The 19,687-nt window shown below is 53.6% G+C and overlaps 1 protein-coding gene across 3 annotated transcripts in view; it reads left to right on the forward strand.

The window, feature by feature from the left end:
• The first annotated feature begins 6,976 nt into the window (after positions 1 to 6,976).
• TCF7 (transcription factor 7) overlaps positions 6,977 to 19,687 on the forward strand; it is a 35,001-nt gene continuing 22,290 nt past the window's right edge. For all 3 annotated transcript variants that reach the window (XM_066343555.1, XM_066343554.1, XM_066343556.1), the window contains exons 1-3: positions 6,977 to 7,426; positions 7,608 to 7,674; positions 8,190 to 8,314. In XM_066343555.1, the coding sequence (XP_066199652.1) occupies positions 7,175 to 7,426; positions 7,608 to 7,674; positions 8,190 to 8,314 (444 nt within the window). In that variant the 5' untranslated portion in view covers positions 6,977 to 7,174. The remainder of the gene's footprint in view (positions 7,427 to 7,607; positions 7,675 to 8,189; positions 8,315 to 19,687) is intronic.

The following is a 19,687-nucleotide window of genomic DNA, read 5'->3' on the forward strand; positions in this document are numbered from 1 at the left end:
AAGAGGGAGGTGACTAACCCAAGGTCTCACCATAGTAAGTAGACAGGCCCCAGTTCACTCATAAGCTGTGAGTTTCAAGCCCAGCTCTTGACCATCAGATGACAAAGATAGCAGTCTAAGAACAGGAGACTCATTCACAAGAAACAGGGACCAAGTAGCTCGTGAAGTTGAGTGGCAATGAGAGTCTGGAAGGGAGAGAGATCCCTGTGGACGTGACTAGGTAGAAAGGCTTCCTGGAGGAGGGAGAAACCAGAGATGAACCATGACAAAACAAGGTATCTCACACACTACAGAATTCCCAACTAAAGGACCAATGGGAATGGCTCCCCAGGAAGATGAGGAACTGAGTTGGGTTGAACTGTTACATAAGAGCTCCATCCAATGGGCAGCGGGCATTTACTAAACACCACAGTATGCTTGGTCCACATTGGCAACCAAGAAGTTGTGAATCCAGCAGGGTAGAAGTGAAACCTGACTACAGCTGTGATGACCAGTTTGGGAAGCTCATTTTCTCTATATCAGGGACACAAACTAGAGTATGTTTTGGGACAAGGAGTGTCCCTCCCTTCCTCTTGAAATCAGGGATACTAGAATTTCCCAAAGACTTTCAGGGGACTCATGTTCTCTGGAAAAATCATACATATACATACATACATATATATATATATATATATATACACACACACACATATTTATATACATATATAAATAGTTTTATGATCAAATAAGTTTGGGAGACACTTGGCTGAAGGAGGCTAGACAGGATTTCTCTGGGGCAGGACTTCTCAGAGCCTTTACTGGCTCTATACATTGGGTCTGACAGTGGCTACAGTATCTGGCACAGGTCCTTTTGGGAACCAGGACACAGGTCGACCTCTACCAAGCTCTTGGGAGACCAGTATGCCCTGGTGGCATAGTCTTTGGCATACACAAGCCATTCCTGGCTTGTCTTAGCTGCTGGTACCTTGACTTCAGCCCCTTTCCTAGGGCTATTTATTTCTTCTGGTGAGTAAATCCCAGCCCCATTCATTGGGAACAGTGGATAGCACAATGGGAAATGAGCCTGTGGGAAATTGTCAACAAGCCCTCTGAAGCTGTGAGATGGCTCTCTTTGTAATTTTACCACCACAAGCCAATTTGGCCAAACTTCCTTAGGGTTTCATCAGGAATAATTAACATCTAGCTTTATTATTAAATTTTTATTTTTAGAGCAATTCTTGGGCATTGCACAAAATTGGGGGAGGGTGATAGGGGAAAGAACCCATTGAAGGTTGTAAAGAAAGACGAACCCAAACCCTTCTTGCTTCATTTCTTTTGAGAGAGACAGGAAGGGAGAGAGAGAGGGAGGAGAAGGATATGAAGCATCAACTCATAATTGCATCACTTTAGTTGGTCATTGATTGTTTCTCATATGTGCCTGGGGAGTGGGGGTGCTCAAGCCAGTGACCCTGGGCTCAAGCTGGCAACCTTGGGATTCAAGCCAGAGACTTTTGGGCTCAAGCCAGAGACCAATGGGCTCAAACCAGCAACCTTAGGATCATGCTGATGCTGCTGCGTGACCCTGCACTCAAGTTGGCGGAGCATTCAAGCAGTATGAGCCTGTGCTCAAGTCAGTAACCCTGGGGGTTTCGATCCTTAGGGTCAATGCTCTATGCACTGTGCCACCACCGGTCAGGCATCTTCTTGCTCCATTTTAAGACAGCAGCCTGGTTCCTGACCCAGAGCAGAGGCTTCATAGCAATTGTGTGTCTTTGTCATTCTCAGGCCAAAACCACTCACATGCGCGTGCGCGCGTGTGCACACACACACACACACACCACACATGCACAAACATGCAGTGAAACTACACAGTCTCCAGAGAGCAAACTGTGTTTCTAGTAACAAACCACAGTCTGCCTCTGGGATGTATGACCAGGCTTTGCCCTGAGAGAGAAGGCTCCACGATAGTGTTCCTGCCCAAGCCAGCAGCCCAGCCTCCAGGCAGCATTTGGCAAGCCCCAACAGAATGCCAGGCTGGCTGGCAGGCAGGACAAGACGCTACTCCAAACCTCTCCCCGTTGTAATTTACCAAATCCATCTGGGGCTCCTTTGAATCGATTTCTGGAAATGCCACATTTCAAGGGTCTCCCTGTTAGAAAAGGTCAGAGTTCATATGGGCCTTTCATGTTAAAGGAACTTGAAAGAAAGGAAAGGAAATGTATATTTTCAGCCTTAGCTGTGATTAAGTGGGCTCAGGCCATGAGAACACTTAGATGATTTACATGACGTTACATGAAGAGCCAATTAGCCTAACAACTTCCGAAAAATTTCTAGCTCAAGAGCACCCACTTATTAGAGCACTTGGAATGTGCCAGGTGTTGTGCTAAGTTCTTTCCTAAAATATATGATTCATCTCAACCTTGCTCCCACAGTGTGAGGCAGGTTCAAGTGTAGTGTCCATTTTACCCATAAGGAAGCAGAGCCTCAGAGAGAGTCAGTGATTTGTCTGGGGTCCTCCAGCTAGTCAATGGTAGGGCAGGGATGAAATCTCAGGTCTGCTTAAATCCAAAGCCAGAGCTCTTTTGTTCCAACCCTCAACCCTTCAGAGTTCTTTATATTGCATCCAGCATCTGAGGACAGTGCAGGTCCACTTGGTTTATTCGCATGAAGATGAAACCCTATTAAATCTCCAGCTCTGGCCTGATCTGTGGTAGCGCAGTGGATAAAGCGTTGACCTGGAATGCTGAGGTTGCCAGTTCGAAACCCCAGATTTGCCTGGTCAAGGCACATACAAGAAGCCACTAAGGTACTATGAGTTGCTGCTTCCTGTCTCCTCTCCCCACCCCACCCCACCCCCACTCCACCCTTTCTCTCTAAAACCAATAAATAAAATCTTTTAAAAAAAGTCTCCAGCTCTGGCCGGACTTCACAAGTCCAGAAGACTGGAGTCTGCCTGCAGCTGGTCCTGGTCCCAAAACTCCCTTGGTCACATCCAGGGGGCAGCCACAGCTGATATTACTCAGCTCTCCATAGAAGAACCCCAGGGCCTATTGTCTCATTATGGAATCTGAGTCAGGCCCAGAGCAGGCAGTCTAGGGTGGGCTCAGGGGAGCAATGGGACAGAGAGATTGCTCTGACTCAAGGGAGACACTCTGGACCCTCTCATCCAGCAAAGGTCTTCAGCTCCCCTATACAGATCAGCCAGAGAGATTTCCCAGTCCTCCTGGTGGCCCCATCATGCAACATGAGTCACCCAGAAAGTAGGAACTCTATTAGTGACAGCTCTCTCATCAGCGTTTGTCTGCAAATACCACAAAGTAGATAAGGACTCCGCTGAAATTGTAGAGGTCATAATGTAACACTAGTTAGGGTATAAAAGTTAGGATGTGGGCCCTGGCCGGTTGGCTCAGTGGTAGAGCGTCGGCCTGGCGTGCAGAAGTCCCGGGTTCGATTCCCGGCCGGGGCACACAGGGGAAGCACCCATCTGCTTCTCCACCCCACCCCCTCTCCTTCCTCTCTGTCTCTCTCTTCCCCTCCCACAGCGAGGCTCCATTGGAGCAAAGATGCCCGGGCGCTGGGGATGGCTCCTTGGCCTCTGCCCCAGGCGCTAGAGTGGCTCTGGTCGCAACAGAGCGACGCCCCGGAGGGGCAGAGCATCGCCCCCTGGTGGGCAGAGCGTCGCCCCCTGGTGGGTGTGCCGGGTGGATCCCGGTCGGACGCATGCGGGAGTCTGTCTGACTGTCTCTCCCCGTTTCCAGCTTCAGAAAAATACAAAAAAAAAAAAAAAGTTAGGGTGTGGGCTCAGGAGTCAGACTGCCTGGGTTTGGAATTCTAATAACCTCACTTCCAAGCTGTGAGGACTTGGGTGACTTATTCAACCTCTCTGAGCTTTAATTTGCTCATTCATAAATGGGCATAAATAGTCCTTATGTCATAGGATTGGTATGATGATTAAATGACAATGTGTGTGAAGCTCTTGACATGATGCCTGGTACATAGCAAGCACTGTGTGGATGAGGATGACAAAATCAGTGCTAACCAGACAAGGGGCTGCTACAGGGCTCACGTGTACCTTTTGGGACAAGCCTAGCTCCATTTTTTCTCTCTCCAAATCCTACAGAGCCTTCCAGGTCCACCTCCTCTGGGAAGCTAACCTGACCACTCAGCCCCATTGATCTCACTACATCTGAGCTCCTTCTGTCCATGGTTTGTATAGACTAACAAACCATACAGTAACAAACTTGGCTCTAATAATTCCTCAGCTTCTCAAGAACCTAAAGTAGCCGTCTCTGTCCCTCTCCTCTCTATAGCCTGAGCTCAGAGTTAGGCACTCAGGCCTTCAGCTGATTTCAGTGTGGCTGTGGATGTCTGAAACTCAGCCTGTCTCTCCCTCCATTACCCCTCCTCACACACCTATTCTCCCTACCCACCTGTACCCCTCACTAGTTCCACCCTGCAGGGCAACAGGTTGGACCATGATCCCATAGGGCAGTGGTTCCCAGACTGGGATTTCAGAGTTCTATAAAATGTCCAAGGAGCCCTGGCCGGTTGGCTCAGTGGTAGAGCGTCGGCCTGGCGTGCAGAAGTCCCGGGTTCGATTCCCAGCCAGGGCACACAGGGGAAGCACCCATCTGCTTCTCCACCCCTCCCCCTCTCCTTCCTCTCTGTCTCTCTCTCTTCCCCTCCTGCAGCCGAGGCTCCACTGGAGCAAAGATGGTCCGGGCGCTGGGGATGGCTCCTTGGCCTCTGCCCCGGGCACTAGAGTGGCTCTGGTCGCGACAGAGCGACGCCCCGGGAGGGGCAGAGCACCGCCCCCTGGTGGGCAGAGCGTCGCCCCCTGGTGGGCGTGCCGGGTGGATCCCAGTCGGGCGCATGCGGGAGTCTGTCTGACTGTCTCTCCCCGTTTCCGGCTTCAGAAAAATACAAAAAAAAAAAAATGTCCAAGGAAATCTGGGGTTGGGAGAGTGAACAGAACATTGCCAAATTTTTCTTTTGCTAAATAAAAACATTAAAAAATCAACTCTTACCATCATTTTAATAAAGAAAAGCTATTTTCACATCAAGAAAGCAGAAAGTTCATAATCTCTGATTAAAAGCTAATACTTTAAGCTGAAGAATTTGAGCCCTCTTGAGAAAAACAAATTCTCTCACTGTTGCCTGGATGTCTCTCTGTCTCTCCTTTATCCACAGAGGAGAAAACTTCAGCCCGACTGGCCTGTGTCTACTGGGACCTCATGGGTCTGGGGAACTTTGTCCTGGAAGAGGCTCCTGCTAAGCTGGGGTCACCTGAAAACGAAGAAGACCCTCAAAGCCTTTGGGTTAGACATATGCGTATTCCCACTCAGCATAGCTGAGGAGGCCCCTCTCAAAGCTAGACCTTACAACTTCAGGGGCTGAGGTGGGAGGAGACCTTAGGCCCCTCCTCCTGTACTCGTCCCTGGGGTGGGCCACGTCTGACTGGAGCCCCCTCCTCCTCCCAGGGGATGAGGTGAGACTGAGCAGCAAGTTCACACAGGTAAAGCTGACTAGGGCACTTAATGGGCAGGGTCTTCCCCACATACTTATCGCCATACTGAGCGCTAGTGCCCACCCTCTACCCCTACTCCCCCCCCCCCCGCCTCGCCCCACCCGGAAGGGAGGAAAAGAGAGCACTCCAGCCCTGAAGTGGGGGGCTGGGGGAGGCCGAGGCGCCCCGCTGGGCGGGCGCAGATAGGATCTGAACGCGGAGAAGGACAGCCAAAGCTCTTTGATCCGCAGCCAGCCAGGCTGGGCCTGGACCCGGAGGGGCGGCGCGACTCTCTTCCGGCCTGACTTTGCACATCAGCCAGGGGTCCTGTGGGGCTCAGCTGGAGAATTGCCCAGGACACCCACCCTTCCCCAAATACCCTCTGCCTCAAGTGCTCTCGGGAGAGGTGGGAACATCTACACTGAACACGGCACAGAAATCTGCTGGGGGGCTGATTCAGCACTGGATCCAAAGGGAGCTAGACGGAGCTAGACGCAGTGGCTGAGCCGAGGCCAAGCGTGCTATAGAGACCCGCGTGGACTTGACTCTGGGTGCCTTGTAGACGCGATGGAATCTGGCGCACGTTCTGCGCTCCTCCTGGTTATAGAACCTGCAGCCTGGATCTTGCGAGGGCCCTCTTGTGCCAGGCTCAATCAATAGTCTCCATGGGAATGCAACTTCACTTGTTGCTTTGCACAACCCACCCCTGATCCGAATCTCGCGGCCCATGTGGCTGCCCAAATCCTGGCACCACTGGGCCGCAGTTTATAGGTGTGGAACTGAGTTGAGACAGTTTTGGGAGGGTAAGGGTGTTGCTGGAGGATTCCCTTGTGTGTGTTGCTGGAGGGGTCCTTCCTCCTAGTCCTCTCTGCTGTGTTCGCGCCTCGGAGCCGCCACATGGCTGAGAAGCTCTCACAAATGTGATGTACGAGCCCCACGTGCAACAGGCGCTTAATAAATGTGTGGCGGATACATGCTTGTGTTCACTCTGTGAGCGACCTGATTGGCCTTAGGTTTGGAGAACGCGGCTTTGAGTAGGCCTACTCCTGCTCGCCCGGGTTTGGCGCACAGCCTCCAAGGAGCCCCAAGGTCTAGGAAGTCGCCAATTCCAAACCCAGGGTTTACTGGGCCCAGGACACAGACGCAGTTCACACCTTGGCTCCTGTTCCAAGACACCTCAAGAACCTAGGGGTCCCGCGCCCTTTGCAGCTGATGGAGAAATGTAGGCGCCGGGAGGGAATCCCTAGGCAAGGACAGGATCGGAGCCTCCTTTGAAGTCACGGCATTTTAGGAGAAGGGTGATGCTTTTCAGGGTCATCCGAAGCCTCACTCGGATAACACCCAGGAGAGCGAGCCCTTTAAGACTATACCCATTGGGCGCGTCCCGGCATCTCCCGTGAGAGGAGGGGCGGAGCGGGGCGACTTGGCTCTGCCCACCGTCCCGGCCCGCCCCCGGCGTCCCGCCCCGCCCCCCGCCGGCGGCGCCTTTGATGTTCGGACCCGCCAGCTCCCGAAGCCGCTGAGCTCGGAGCCCGCGCCCAGCGCCCGCAGCCCGCCCAGGCGGAGTCAGCCCGCGCTCCGCCCGCCGCGCTCCGGGCTCGGAGGTCCTGACTCCGGGCTCGCCGCCTCCCGGGCCGGCTTCGCGCCCCGCACTCTTGTAACCCGCGCCCGCGCGGGCGGAAGCGCACCATGCCGCAGCTGGACTCGGGCGGGGGCGGCGCGGGCGGCGGCGACGACCTCGGCGCGCCTGACGAGCTGCTGGCCTTCCAAGATGAGGGCGAGGAGCAGGACGACAAGAGCCGCGACAGCGCCACGGGCCCCGAGCGCGACCTGGCTGAGCTCAAGTCGTCGCTGGTCAATGAGTCCGAGGGCGCGGCGGGCGGCGCGGGGGTCCCGGGGACCGTCTCCGGGGCCCCCGGCGAGGCCGAGGTCGGGGCCGAGGTGAGCGCCGGCCCGCGCCCCGCTCCTTCCCAGCAGTCGCGGCCCGGGCCTCGGCTTTCGCTGACTCGCCCCTCCCTCCCGCGGTACCTCGGGGTCCCCATCCCTCAGAGCACCCCCGGTCCCTGGCCCGAGTCCCTAGCTTTTTCTGCGCCTCTCAGGGCCCCTCTGCATTTCCCCGTAGGCTCTCGGGCGGGAACACACTTCGCAGAGACTTTTCCCCAACAAACTTCCAGAATCTCTGGAGGACGGTGAGTTTCTGCACGGGTCGGCTCCCCTCCACCCGCTAAGGCCCTGGCCTCCGTGGGAGGGAGGGAGTCAGCGGAGGGGTGCCTTCCCCCAACTGCAGCTCCTGGAGGCGGTAAAACCGAGGGGGTGGGGGGAGTGGGGGCGGGTTTCCCGGGCGCCTCTGGGCTCGAGTCACTTCCGGTGCCCTGACCTTTATAGGAGTAAACAGACCCCCGCCATCTCCGCCTCCCCTGCTGCCCAGGTGACTGATTAATCCCCTGTCTTGAGGAGAAAGCTTTGGCCAAGTTTCCTTGGCCAGCAGGCAGGGGTGGGGGTCAAGTAGGGGCTGTCTAGGGGAGACCTGGACTCAGGGTTCTTCGTCAGAGCTTGGCACTGCCGGCACCCCATCCCGTTCCTTCTCAAGTCACGAACTTGAAGGGGGGACCCCTTGGCAATTCTTGTTTTACTCTGGAGAGCAGACAGCCTTCAGCCTGAGACGCCGGGGCTGGCGTGTCTGACCCAGCTGTGGTTTTTCCAGGCCTGAAGGCCCCAGAGTGCGCCAGCGGCATGTACAAAGATACCGTCTACTCCGCCTTCAATCTGTTCATGCACTACCCACCCCCCTCGGGAGCGGGGCAGCACCCCCAGCCGCAACCTCCACTGGTAAGTGGCCCCAGCAGCCCGGTATGTGAGGCAGGAGCAAGAAGTGACTTTTGCTTACAACGGAATAGATACAGAAGAACTCTGTTCTGGTCTCTTTTCCCATTCATGTCCAGTAGAATCTGAACCAGAAGAGAACTTTGTTGAAGAAAGGAGGGAAGGCCCTGGGCACCCCACTTCCCCACTAGATGTTGGCTTTCTCTTCCCAGCTTGCTCACAAGCAGGTGCAGGCCTTATCCTGGTGCTAGGTGATCTTGGGGCAGAGTCTTCTTGGAGAACTTTTGAGCTTAGACCCACCCCTGGCTCCTAAGGGTGGTGTGCTTAGTGAGGTCTGAGCTGTGAGCTTTGTAGTTAGCTTTCTCCTTGAAGCCTGAAACCCCAAGCCCTAGAAAAACTGGGCAGCTTTAGATCTCCTGGTTGTGGATGCTCTACTCATTCTGTCCTTATTGGCATGAGTGCACCCTTGCCAGAGAAAAACCCTGAACACTATGTGTGGAAAGTAGCTGGCGTGGTCTCAAACGCACCAGAAAGGGTTTGCTAAGGTGTTTCAGGTCAGTAGTGTTGGTAAGGGGCCTGTTGAATGAATTTGCAAATTATACCTAGTACTTTCAAAAGCTTTCATGATCATTACAAAACCATGCTTTTCTGCGCATTGGAGCAGATGACCTCAAGTGTGAAGAGTCTGTTCTGAGGGCTTTGGAGCAGTTAGGCTGCACTTATAAAAGAATTCAGATTAGTGTTTCAGATTGTCCTCAGATAGCCCAAGTCAGGGTGAGGTTAGAGCGCCTTGAGTACATGAAAGGTTAGGGGGACTCTGGCGGGTGGGTGTTGGGTGCAAATGTAAGCCCGTATGCAAGTGGGAGGTTCAACCTGGCTAGTGGTGGAGATCACCCGGGGGGGATGGAGGGTGACTGCCTGGCTGTTTCTGACCCGGAGTGAGGAAGGTTGGTTCTGAGAGCTGTTTCATGCTGAAGGTAGTGGGAGGTCAGAAGACAGATTGAGGCTTCTCTCCTGAAACCGAGGATGGAAAACCTTGTAGACAGCTGACTCAGGAAGTGAGCTCCTTGCCCTTTGGACCCCCGTTTTCTCATCTGTAGAAAGAGCATGCCGGATGAATGTTCTGGCTGACTTTCTCCACCTGGATGTTTTTTTCTTTCCAAGTGTGTGGGGGGGCTTGCCCCCTGACCTTACCACCTGATGCAACAGCTCTCCTGAGAGACCTCCACCCCGCAAGAGTAGATACTTAACAAAGATGCTTTTTCGGCCCCCTAGAAGGAACAAACCCTTCCATTTTGGGCCAAGTTGACCTAATCCACCACTGCCAAACCACTGGCAGCAGGTGAGTCGCTTGCTTGCTTGGTCAGGGGGCTGGAGTCACTGATAACCATGACTAGACAAAAGGCCCAAGCCTGAGGATGGGCCTAGCAGAGGCAGGCTCCCTCCTGCTTTCTGTGATCCCACAATGGTACAAGGAAAGACAGTGTTTCTTCTGAGATCCTTTCATGGGCATGGGCAAGTGGTGGGAGAGTGCCCACAGAGGGAGGGCCTCATTCTCTGTAGGGGTGTGGTGATGAGACCATTTGGTATCCTTTAGTTCACACTGGTCAAAAGAGTAGGAGCCCCAGTCCAGCACTAAGGATGGAGAGCAAGCAGAACACCACTCCAGTGGCCTGGATCATTTTTTTTTAACTTGTAGATCTTTCTCAAGGTACACCCTCTCCTATAGGGCAAGTCCTCGTTCTCCTCCCCACTCATCTGCAGCCCCCCACTACCCAGCTTCTGGGAACACAGGAGGGGGAAAGGCTCTGGCACTGATTTTCGGTGCCCTGGTGTCAGCTGCTCCAAGGGGTGGGACAAGGAGGGAAACAAGGGCCTAAGTAGGGGTGGCACTGGGTAAGGAAGATATACATGATTGTAGTGGAGCCTCTTTTAAGAAAACTTGATACAAGCACATAGCAAGTAAGAGTAGCTGCTCACATTACTCAAAAAGTTGTATGGACATTTGAAATATGGTTGACTTTTTATTTTTATTTATTTTTAATTTTTTAATTATTTATTTTAGAGAAGAGAGAGAGAGAGAAGGGGGGGAGGAGCAGGAAGCATCAACTCCCATATGTGCCTTGACCTGGCAAGCCCAGGGTTTTGAACTGGCGACCTCAGCGTTCCAGGTCGACGCTTGATCCACTGTGCCACCACAGGTCAGGCTCTGGTTGACTTTTTAAAAGCAAAATCAATTAACCCTATGTTTTGGGAACACGTTTATCATGTGACTCAAGGTTTATGTGTCTGGAATCAGAGAAGATTCTCTTACAGAAGGTCAGGAGCCCCTTGCAGGAACCCTGAGGAAAAACTACCTGTGGAGGTTTTCATCAAAGTCGTTCTTTCCTGAGCCCATGTTCACGGCACAGATGGCACACTGCTTGGCCCCTGCCCATGGGCTTGAGAGCCAGCCCTCTTTGCCCAGCCCTCGGAGAATCCAAGTGGTTAGCAGTTGTGCTGAGGAGCTCAAGACCAATCCCTTGACTTTCTAGATGGTGGGGAAACCCATTCCAGCTACCTTTTTTTGCCCTATTTAGGTAGAATGTCCATGTGGCTACCGTAGTGGGTACCTTGAAACTGGCAGACTTGAGCCTCACCAGGAGCAACGGGCCAAGTGACCACCTCCAGCACAGCTGCCGGGGGACAGAGGGAGATTTTTCCCCCAGAAAGTTTCTTTCTTTTTGGTACTTAGCTTCTTGTAAACTCTGTTTGGGGAAGGGGAATTAGGTCAAAGTTTATTTCACGGCTGATGTTTGTCAGGCATCTAATGTGGGCTTGCAGACAGTTATTGGCCCAGAGCAGTAGCCACTCCTTATTTTGGTTTGTTTTCTCTGCTCTGAGACCTGGGCGTGGGAGTGGAGGCGCAGTGAGTTGGTACTGGACCAGACTTTGAGGGGCTTCTGGGATGAATAAGACATCATCTCTTAGGGACACTTAGGCTCTTGAATGTGCAGGACTGATGGTCTGGTGCAAATCTTCATCTCAAAAAGAAGAGGCCACACTGCTTTTGTCGTCCCTTCCATGAGCTCCACTTGGAACCTGTGGCCTGGAAGATGGCTGAGCCTTTCGCAGTGTGAATGAACTGTCCAGGATGAGTAAATCCACAGAGACAGACAGTACATAGTGGTGGCAGGACCCTGGAGAAGAGAGGTGTGCACAGTGACTCTAATGGGGTTTGTTTTGGGGTGATGAAGATGTTCTGGAATTAGTGGAGACAGTTGTACAATTTGTGAATGTACTTAAAGTCACTGAATTGCATACTTTATAATGGTGACTTTTATGGTACGTGAATTACATTTCAAAACGGGGGGAGGTGGGGAGACAGGTTTTTGTCTACTGTAGGAACTTGGGGCTCTCTCTCCCTGTGTCAGCTCCACAGCCTCCTGGTATCTGGGCATGTTACAGGCCAGGGAGCCAGGGGTCAGCTCTGGGGTGGAGTGCCCAGCTGAGGCAGTGGACTCCTGCTGGGCGCCTGGCCATCTGGCTCACATTCTCTGACTCCAAGGTCTGAGGGCCAGGTGAGGGCTGTGCAGACAAGCCCCGGCGGAGCAGGAGGCAAGGGTGTAAGCACAGCTTGAGCAGAGGAAGGAAGTGCTGCTGACACATGGCGGACTATCCAGGGGCGCTCTGCAGAGATGCACCTACCTGGCCCTCAGAGCAGCGGGGCCTTGTGAGGGAGGGTTATTGATGGTGGATCGCCAGCTCTGGTTGGGGTGGAGCCTGTTAGAAGAGAGGCTGGCACCAGGCTGAGCACCTAAATGGATCAGAACGAGCCTCCGCCACAGGGAGCACCTGGCCAAGTGGAGAAGACTCCCTCCTGGCCAGAGTGCTGTCAAAGAAGGTCCAGCTGGGGGCATCCTGGGCAGAGCTGGCTCAGGAGGAGTTTCTGCTGAGCAGCGTCTTAAGAAGGCATACCTGATGAGCAGGTGAAGACAGAGGGGTCTGGCAGGCACCTGGGCTCCCCTTCAGACACCCCAAATCTTCTACTCTTCACTTCAGTTACCACACCCAAGCCCATGCATCACCATCTCACCCAGATGGCAGTGACAGTCTTCTCCAGGGCCCCTCAACCCCTGCCCCCATCCTAACCGCTACCCTAACCCCCGATCCAGGCTCCACATAGCAGTCAAAGGGGTCCTTTAAAAACATAGATCAGCCCCATCTCTCACCTGATTAAACCCTGCAATAGCTCTCCATTGCTCCTGGAATAAAGTCCAAACCACTCACCACAGCCTGAGTGCCTGGGTGCCCAGCACCTACTGACCACCTCCTTTATCAGCACCATACCCTTCTCTTCCTAAGTAGCAGCCACCTCAGTGTCATGATATATTTTATAACCAACAGGTATCTTTCCCACCTCTTAACATAGCTGCCACCTTCTCATTTGTCATTCAGATGTCACCTTCTCAGAGAGACCACCTCTGACCATCTAACTGGTTCCCTCTGTCATGGTCCTGGGCCTTGGCTGTCTTGCCCACCCTTGCAGCTCCTCTGGCCAAGGGGTTGGTCCTGCTTTATGATGTACTTGCCATGCTTACACCCAAGATGCCTCACCTGTCAAAAGTATCTTGGCCTTAGTGTCTTCATCTGCACAATGGGAATGGTGAGCCCTTCTCACAACATTGGAGTGAGGACAGGAGGCAGAAGGGCCAGTAGGGTGCCCAGGAGAGTGCTGGTATGGCCTTGGTTTGTGGGACAGTGACTGATGCTTTCTCCCTTGCTGTCCAAGTTCTTGTCGGGCAGTCATGGCTCAGTGGCTGTATTTCTACTGTAGGCCACAGAGGCCTGGGGAACTGAACCCTGGGGGCCAGCCCTAGGGTGGGGACATAGAGGCACAGGCCCCCTTCTCTCTGTCTTGCCTCACCCAGGGTTTCTTGGGAGGGGAAGTTCAATTCCTGGGGCCAGGACAGGTACTTTGACCAGTTTATCCTGAGAATTCTGCCAGTACCCCAAAGATTTATCTGAAAGAAGCCCCCTCCACCAGTCATATAGAACCCCTTTACACAGAATGAAAGGGGCTTTAGAAAACGGAAGAGACCCACATAGCCGTCAGCCTCAAAACTACCCTCCCTGCACGTGGCCCTCGTGTCATGGCACGGTGCTTCCCATGGTGTGGGCACGTTTGCAGGCTCCAACAGGCCGTGTGCAGCATCTGTCTGTCATCTCGCCCATTGTCCCTCACGTGGCCTCCAGCTTGCTCATGGGTTGCCTTCTTTACCCATGGGAATGTTACTCTACACAGATCACTCTTAGGTGCCATTTTGTGTATTTTTCTGGAGCATAGTATTCAGGGAGAACTATGGGATCAGAAGGAGAAAGAATTTGCTCCCCTGTGGCTCCAGTTTGCTTTGGGGTCTTTGCATGGCCTGAGCATGCACTGCTAACGTGGACATTCCTCTTGTCGTTCACTTAATAGGCATGTGGTGGGCAATGGGACTTAGAAGTTTTTTTTTTTTTTTTTAAGACTTTATTCATTTTTTAAAGAGAGGAGACAGAGAGAGAGAGAGAGAGAGAGAGAGAGATTAGGGAGGGAGGAGCAGAAAGCATCAACTCCCACATGTGCCTCGACCAGGGAAGCCCAGGATTTCGAACCAGTGACCTCAGTGTTCCAGGTCGAAGCTTTTACCCGCTGCGCCACCACAGGTCAGGCGGGACTTAGAAGTTTTGACTTGACTTGCATTCATTCCTGACTTGGAAGACCTTGTGGCATTGGTTGCAATATTTGGAAAATCTAAAATCCCCCTCAGCTATTGCCAAGGTTGGACTACCCTTGATGCCTTTCAGGGCCAGGAAAGCTCCTTCCACAGACCCCTGCCCACCCTGTCCCCAGGGCTGCCCTTCTCACTCAGTGAGATGGAAGGGCTGACAGAGCCCTGGGTTGGCTGCCAGGACCCAGGTATTCTTCCTGAAGCTCTACCTTGGTTTCCACAGCCAGCAGATGGGAGCATTCCTAACAGTTCTTCCCACCTCCTCAGGTGCCCAGAGACTCAGGTGTGAGCAGGGTGGAAGGGAGGTCTTGCTGGTCCCCTCCCAGAGGCTGCCAGCAGCCCATGCCCTCCATCCTGGTTCTCCTGAGACCCTATCCCCTGTCCCTGCAGGAAAGGAGGTTTAGCCGAGCTATAGGCGTGGGCTCTAGGGACACTGGCTTCAAGTCATATAACTGCTGGGGTCAGGCTGGAGCAGGGTGGGCAGAGCCACATGGAAGAGCAAGGGGAGACTTTAGGTAGCTGCAGTCCCGAAGACTAGTCACACTCCCTCATACCTTGTGACTGGCTGCTTCCTGCCACTGTGTACAAACAAGACTTTGTTGGAGGAAACAGGTGTTTTATCAGGTCACAGAGGCCTCCGCCCCCAACAGTACAGTGCGGGATCCTCTGGTAACAGCCCTCCTTCTGCAGGTGGGGACAGTAAGGCCAGGTCAGGGAAGGGACTTGTCCAAGGCCCCTTGGGAGAATGGAAGGGGAAGGCATTGAGTCTGGAAGACCCACCGTCAAATACATCTGCCACTTCTCACTGAGTGTCCCTGGGTGAGTTACTTAACTTCTCTGGGTATTAGTTTTTTCATCTAAAATTTAGGATAATGAGGGTTCCCATCTTCATGTGTCACTGTGGTATGGACTGAGATAGAGTATGTGCAGTCCTTAGCGCACAGTAGGTGTTTTGAGTGGATGCTACTGTAGGAGGGATTGTTAACACTGTGCTAATGCCCTTGTGAAGGACCTCAGGCTGAGGAGGTGGGGTACTCCTGAGGCTGAGCCTGACACTTGGCAGCCAACTCCCCCGGGGTGGTGCAAACAGGAGCTGCCTGCCCACCTGGTCTGTGGGCCTTCAGCTGGTTACAGAGTGCCTGCTGGATCTAGAATCCTGGGCCCAGACCCCTACTGGCATTTACTGAGCACTGCCCCCCTTGTGGCTTGTATACTTGGCTGTGGCTCAGCAGTGAGAGAGGGCAGCTGCCTCTGCCCTCCCAGAGTTCAGTCCTGGCAAGGCAGACACTCTCCTGGGGGCTGAGAGTCAGCTTTGAGGTTCTGCCTGAGTTGGATAAAAAGAGCACTGAAGAGGGAGAGAGACCAGTAGGGGCAGCCAGGAAGGGTCCCAGCTGGCCAGGGACCTGCACAGTTGAGAGTAGGAGAACATGCTTGGTGTGTGGGGAGACAGCTTGAGCAGGGAGGGCAAGGCAGAAACTAGTATGTTCTTGGTCATCAGAAGGGTGGCCTGAAGCCCAGGTCTGTGAGGGCCATGAGGGGAGGCTGGAGAAGAAGATCTGACCTCAGTGGCCCGGCATGTGACCTCGATGCCCAGGCAGTGCTGGCTCCGAGCCTAGGGGTGGCTGGTGGGCACGTGTGTGGTATGTTGGCAGCATGAAGATCAAGGTGGTACCCATCAGCAGGGGTGTGAGTTGCACGTGGAGGGTGAGGCAAGCAGAGCCAGCAGCTGGCAAAGGATAGGCACTGGTAGGTGCAGGGGTGGCTGGAGTGTGAGCAGAGCCTGGGGAACGGCAGGCTTCGGTAGGTTCCCAGCGTGTTGGCATGTGCAAGGCAAAGAGTGCCTCAGAAGTGGAAGTTTCTTTTTTGTTACTGTACTTGATTCAGTCTCTCCAGGGTCATGAGTCACGGGTTTTAGCCCCTATTGATTAAGGCAGGGGTCTCAAACTCGCGGCCCACGGGCCCGAGTTTGAGACCCCTGAATTAAGGGGAGCTGAACCCCAGAGGTCAGGTGGCACCCACTGTGTAGACTGCCTCTCATTGGCATTGTCTCTAGCAAGAGTCTGGGAAGGAGGGTCTCTGAGAACCCAGGACAGTTAGCTACTCCCTTCAGGCAGTTTGCTGCCTCAGCTCACAGAACTTTGAAGCTTGAGGTTTGAACCTGATGCTGCCACCCTCCCTCAAAAGGTGTGGTCCACATCAGCCTCACCCGCGTGAAGTCTGAGCTACCGCGGGGTGGGTTTGTCCTGGGCAGAAGTTTGGCCCCTTCTAGTCCTGCTGGAGCATGGGGCCCCTTTGGCTTAGTCCCCTGATGGGTGAAGAAACTGGCCCTTGCTGGATAAGGGAGCTGGCCTGGGTTGAGGCTGAGATGGGCATGAGTCTGGCCCTCTGGGAACGCTGCCTGTGTAGCTTGTCCCACCCATGGAGACTGCCTGCTGTGTCAGCAGCCATGGCTTTAAAGCCCAGAAGGACACTGGTGACACACAGTGTCGTGGTTGACTTCAACTGCTCTAGCTCCTCAGAGATCAGAGGAAGTGGGTGCTCTGCTTAATAAGCTTCCCCTTGCCCCCTCACCCCTCCCATTAAAGCACCCAGCTCTTTCTCCCTCCAAGAACGGGAGACTGTCAGGGGCCCACTATCTGCTCCCAAATGACAGGTATACGGCTCTGACTACAGGCATGGACGGGCAGACCATAGCCCAGGGAACAGTGGGCTTTGGGGTTTGCATAGCCAGGGGTAGCAAATTGCCCCCTTCTGTAAAGCCCCATTTGCCCATTAGGCTAGAGGGCTGTGATGGGTAAGAAAGCCAGGGGACCAGGGCCACCTTCTCTCTGGGCTGACCTCAGGCAAATCTGTTACCTCTCTAGGAATCAGTTTCCTCCTCTAAAATGGGGGTGGGGACCCCTGGCCCTGGAGGATTTCTAAAGTTCAGATAAGTATTGGCTGGAGAGGCTTGCTGTTGGGTGGGTCTCAGGTGGGGTGTGCTGGGCATTGCAAGGATGGCTCCAGGGCCAGCTTCCCCATCAGGCAAGAAGAGATTGTGGGGTGGGAGGTACAGGTGATGGACTCCAGGCTTAGGGTATTCTGACTAATTCTGACCTGGCTCTGGTGGCAGCAGGCTCAGCCCTCCTGGTCTGCTGGGCCGCCATCTGAAACGCATTACCAGTGCTTTGTAAACTCCACATCATTCGGCCACATGAAAGCCTGGGATCTAAAAATAGCCACTCCCAGAAGACACCCCGCATTGGTGAGGCTCAGCTGACCTCTGCACGAACACCCACCACCAGGCCAACTCCCTTGTCAGGGAGCCCCGACTGGCAGGACCACACCCACTATCCTCCCAGCATAGGCAGCCACTGCCTGGGGCCACTTTATCCAGGCCCAGATCTCATCCAGCTGGTCAGAGCTTCAGGCCCCAAGGCTTCACCCAGGGCACAATGCCTGGAGGAGCCAGGGGGAAGCTGTTGAGGGTTTGTTGGTGGCCCTAAGACCCCTTCTCCAGCGTCCTATGTGCCTGGAATGTCCATGGGAAAGCTCATGGGGAAGCCATTGGAACCATCTTACAGATGAGGACACGGGGGCCCTGTGGAGGGGGAGCACAGAAAGGGGGCCGTAGCCCTGTCAGTTGGTGGACAGGAGGCCACTGGCCACTGCGCTGGTGTTCACAGGGCAGGGGCCTACCCAGAATCCCATGGTGTCGATGGAAAGCCTGGTCCAGCAGGAAGGGAGGGCAGCTGTGGGTCTCCAGGCTGCTAAGCTTGACTCTTTGCCCTGCCTTCTGTGGGTTTCCTCTCCCTATGGTCTCCATGACCAACTGCAAACCACTCTTTTCCCTAAAAATAAACATGCTTATGCGATTGGGGGCAGCTTTGTATCTATCAAAGGAAATAATAGGGTGTTTAAGAAAATTACATTGCGTTTTAAATAACCAGCATGAAAGTCATTAAGTTTGAAGTTTCATTCAAATCAGATGGCTCTGTGGCTGGCCCTGTGGCCAGGCAGGCAGAGGGTGGGTGGGCCTTCAGGCATGCCGAGAGGCAGCCTGTGGAGGAGCTTTGCAGCAGCAGCAGCAGCAGCAGTGAGGTCTCTGGTGGGTACAGCCAGGGGTTCAGGCGGCGTGGCCACTGAGTGTGTGCCAGGCTGTGGCTGCCACCCCAGAGCTTGCTGGCAGGCTTTGAATCAGTGTGCAGCCTGGGAGCCACCCAGCTGTGGTGGGCAACCTCATGGGTGGGGCTGGGGGTGACCACAGTCCACAGGGTGTGGGGACAGATGAAGCTAGGATTGCCTAAGCCACAAGGGTTGATGGCCATGTCGAGTTGGGGGTTTCAGGGATGATGATTTGGATTAAAAAGGGCTAGAGAGGATCTACAGGCCAGGGCCACATCTGTCTTCTTTAATGATAGGATCTTAGTGCCTGGCACAGGGCATGACACAGTAGATGCTTAGTAAACAGCTGTTGAAAGAATAACTGTAGTAATGTCAGGCCTGTGCCTGGGGTTTTTAAACCCAATCTCAAGAACCTTACAAGAAGCCAAGAAAGCAGATACTGTTATTGCTCTCATTTTGCAGATGGGGAAACTGAGGCTCAGAGAGGTTAAGAACATGCTAGCTAGTACCTGGCAGAGTCAGGACTTGGACTCAGGTCTGTTTTATCTCAAAGCCCATACTCCTCGCTGTCCTGCCCTTTGCTCTTGAATGTTTGGAGGTAGAGCTGTTTCCCCTGCTCCTGTTGGGTTCATAAGCTGGATCCAGCTGCAATCCTCAGGCCCCAAGGAAAGATTTGGCCTTCACTGCCCCTGCTGCATGTGACCTCATAGCTCTGAGCCTCGGTCAGGGCTAGACCTTTTCCTCTCTGGACGCCTGGCAAGGTCAGGCTTCCAGGGCCAAATGGGCTATGTCTCTGGGTTGGAGGCAGAAGCCCAGGGTTTCCAAAATAAGTGTTACCTGAGAAAAAAGTGTTTATAAATGACATTTAAGATTGAATCAGGTTTGATGCATGACACAAAGACAGGTCCTGGTCTCGGCTTAGCTTGGAGCTCACTGTTGAACCTCTCTGGGCCCAGGTGCCTTCCTCTGTGTGTCCAGGGTTGGGCTAGAGGGTTTTCCAGACCCTAAGTCACTGAGAATGTGGAAGAGAACAGACTGAGGAAGTTGAGGGTGTCCCTGAGTGTGCCCCCCACCACCAATGGAAAAGCTTTTTGGGAACCAAAGGCACCTACCAGCCTTGCTGGGGCATTTTGAGAGTAGTTTTTTCTTCTGTTGCTGCCTTCCTTTTCTCTCCGCCCCCTGGCCACTGAAAGCCAGTCAGGAGCTCAGCAGTCTGGCCCCATAGCAATGAGGCAGCAGTCTAAAGGCCATAGAAGGCCAGCGGCCCCAGCCTGGCACAAAGGCTGGCTTTCCTGGAAAGACTTGGTCCAGGGACATGCTTGCCTTTGTCATTGTTAATTCACTTAATATTGACATCAGCCTATTGAGGTCTAGACATGGTTCAGGTGAAGAACTTGAGGCATGGAGAGATTTGTACCTTGTACACACTGGAAGAAGGATTTGAACCCAGGCATGTATCTATGTATTCACTGCTCTTAACCACTAATCTTCCTTGCCTCTTAGACAACATATCTTGCTACTCATT

The sequence above is a fragment of the Saccopteryx leptura genome, chromosome 6 (genome assembly GCF_036850995.1).
Source record: "Saccopteryx leptura isolate mSacLep1 chromosome 6, mSacLep1_pri_phased_curated, whole genome shotgun sequence".
Classification (NCBI taxonomy): Eukaryota; Metazoa; Chordata; class Mammalia; order Chiroptera; family Emballonuridae; genus Saccopteryx; species Saccopteryx leptura.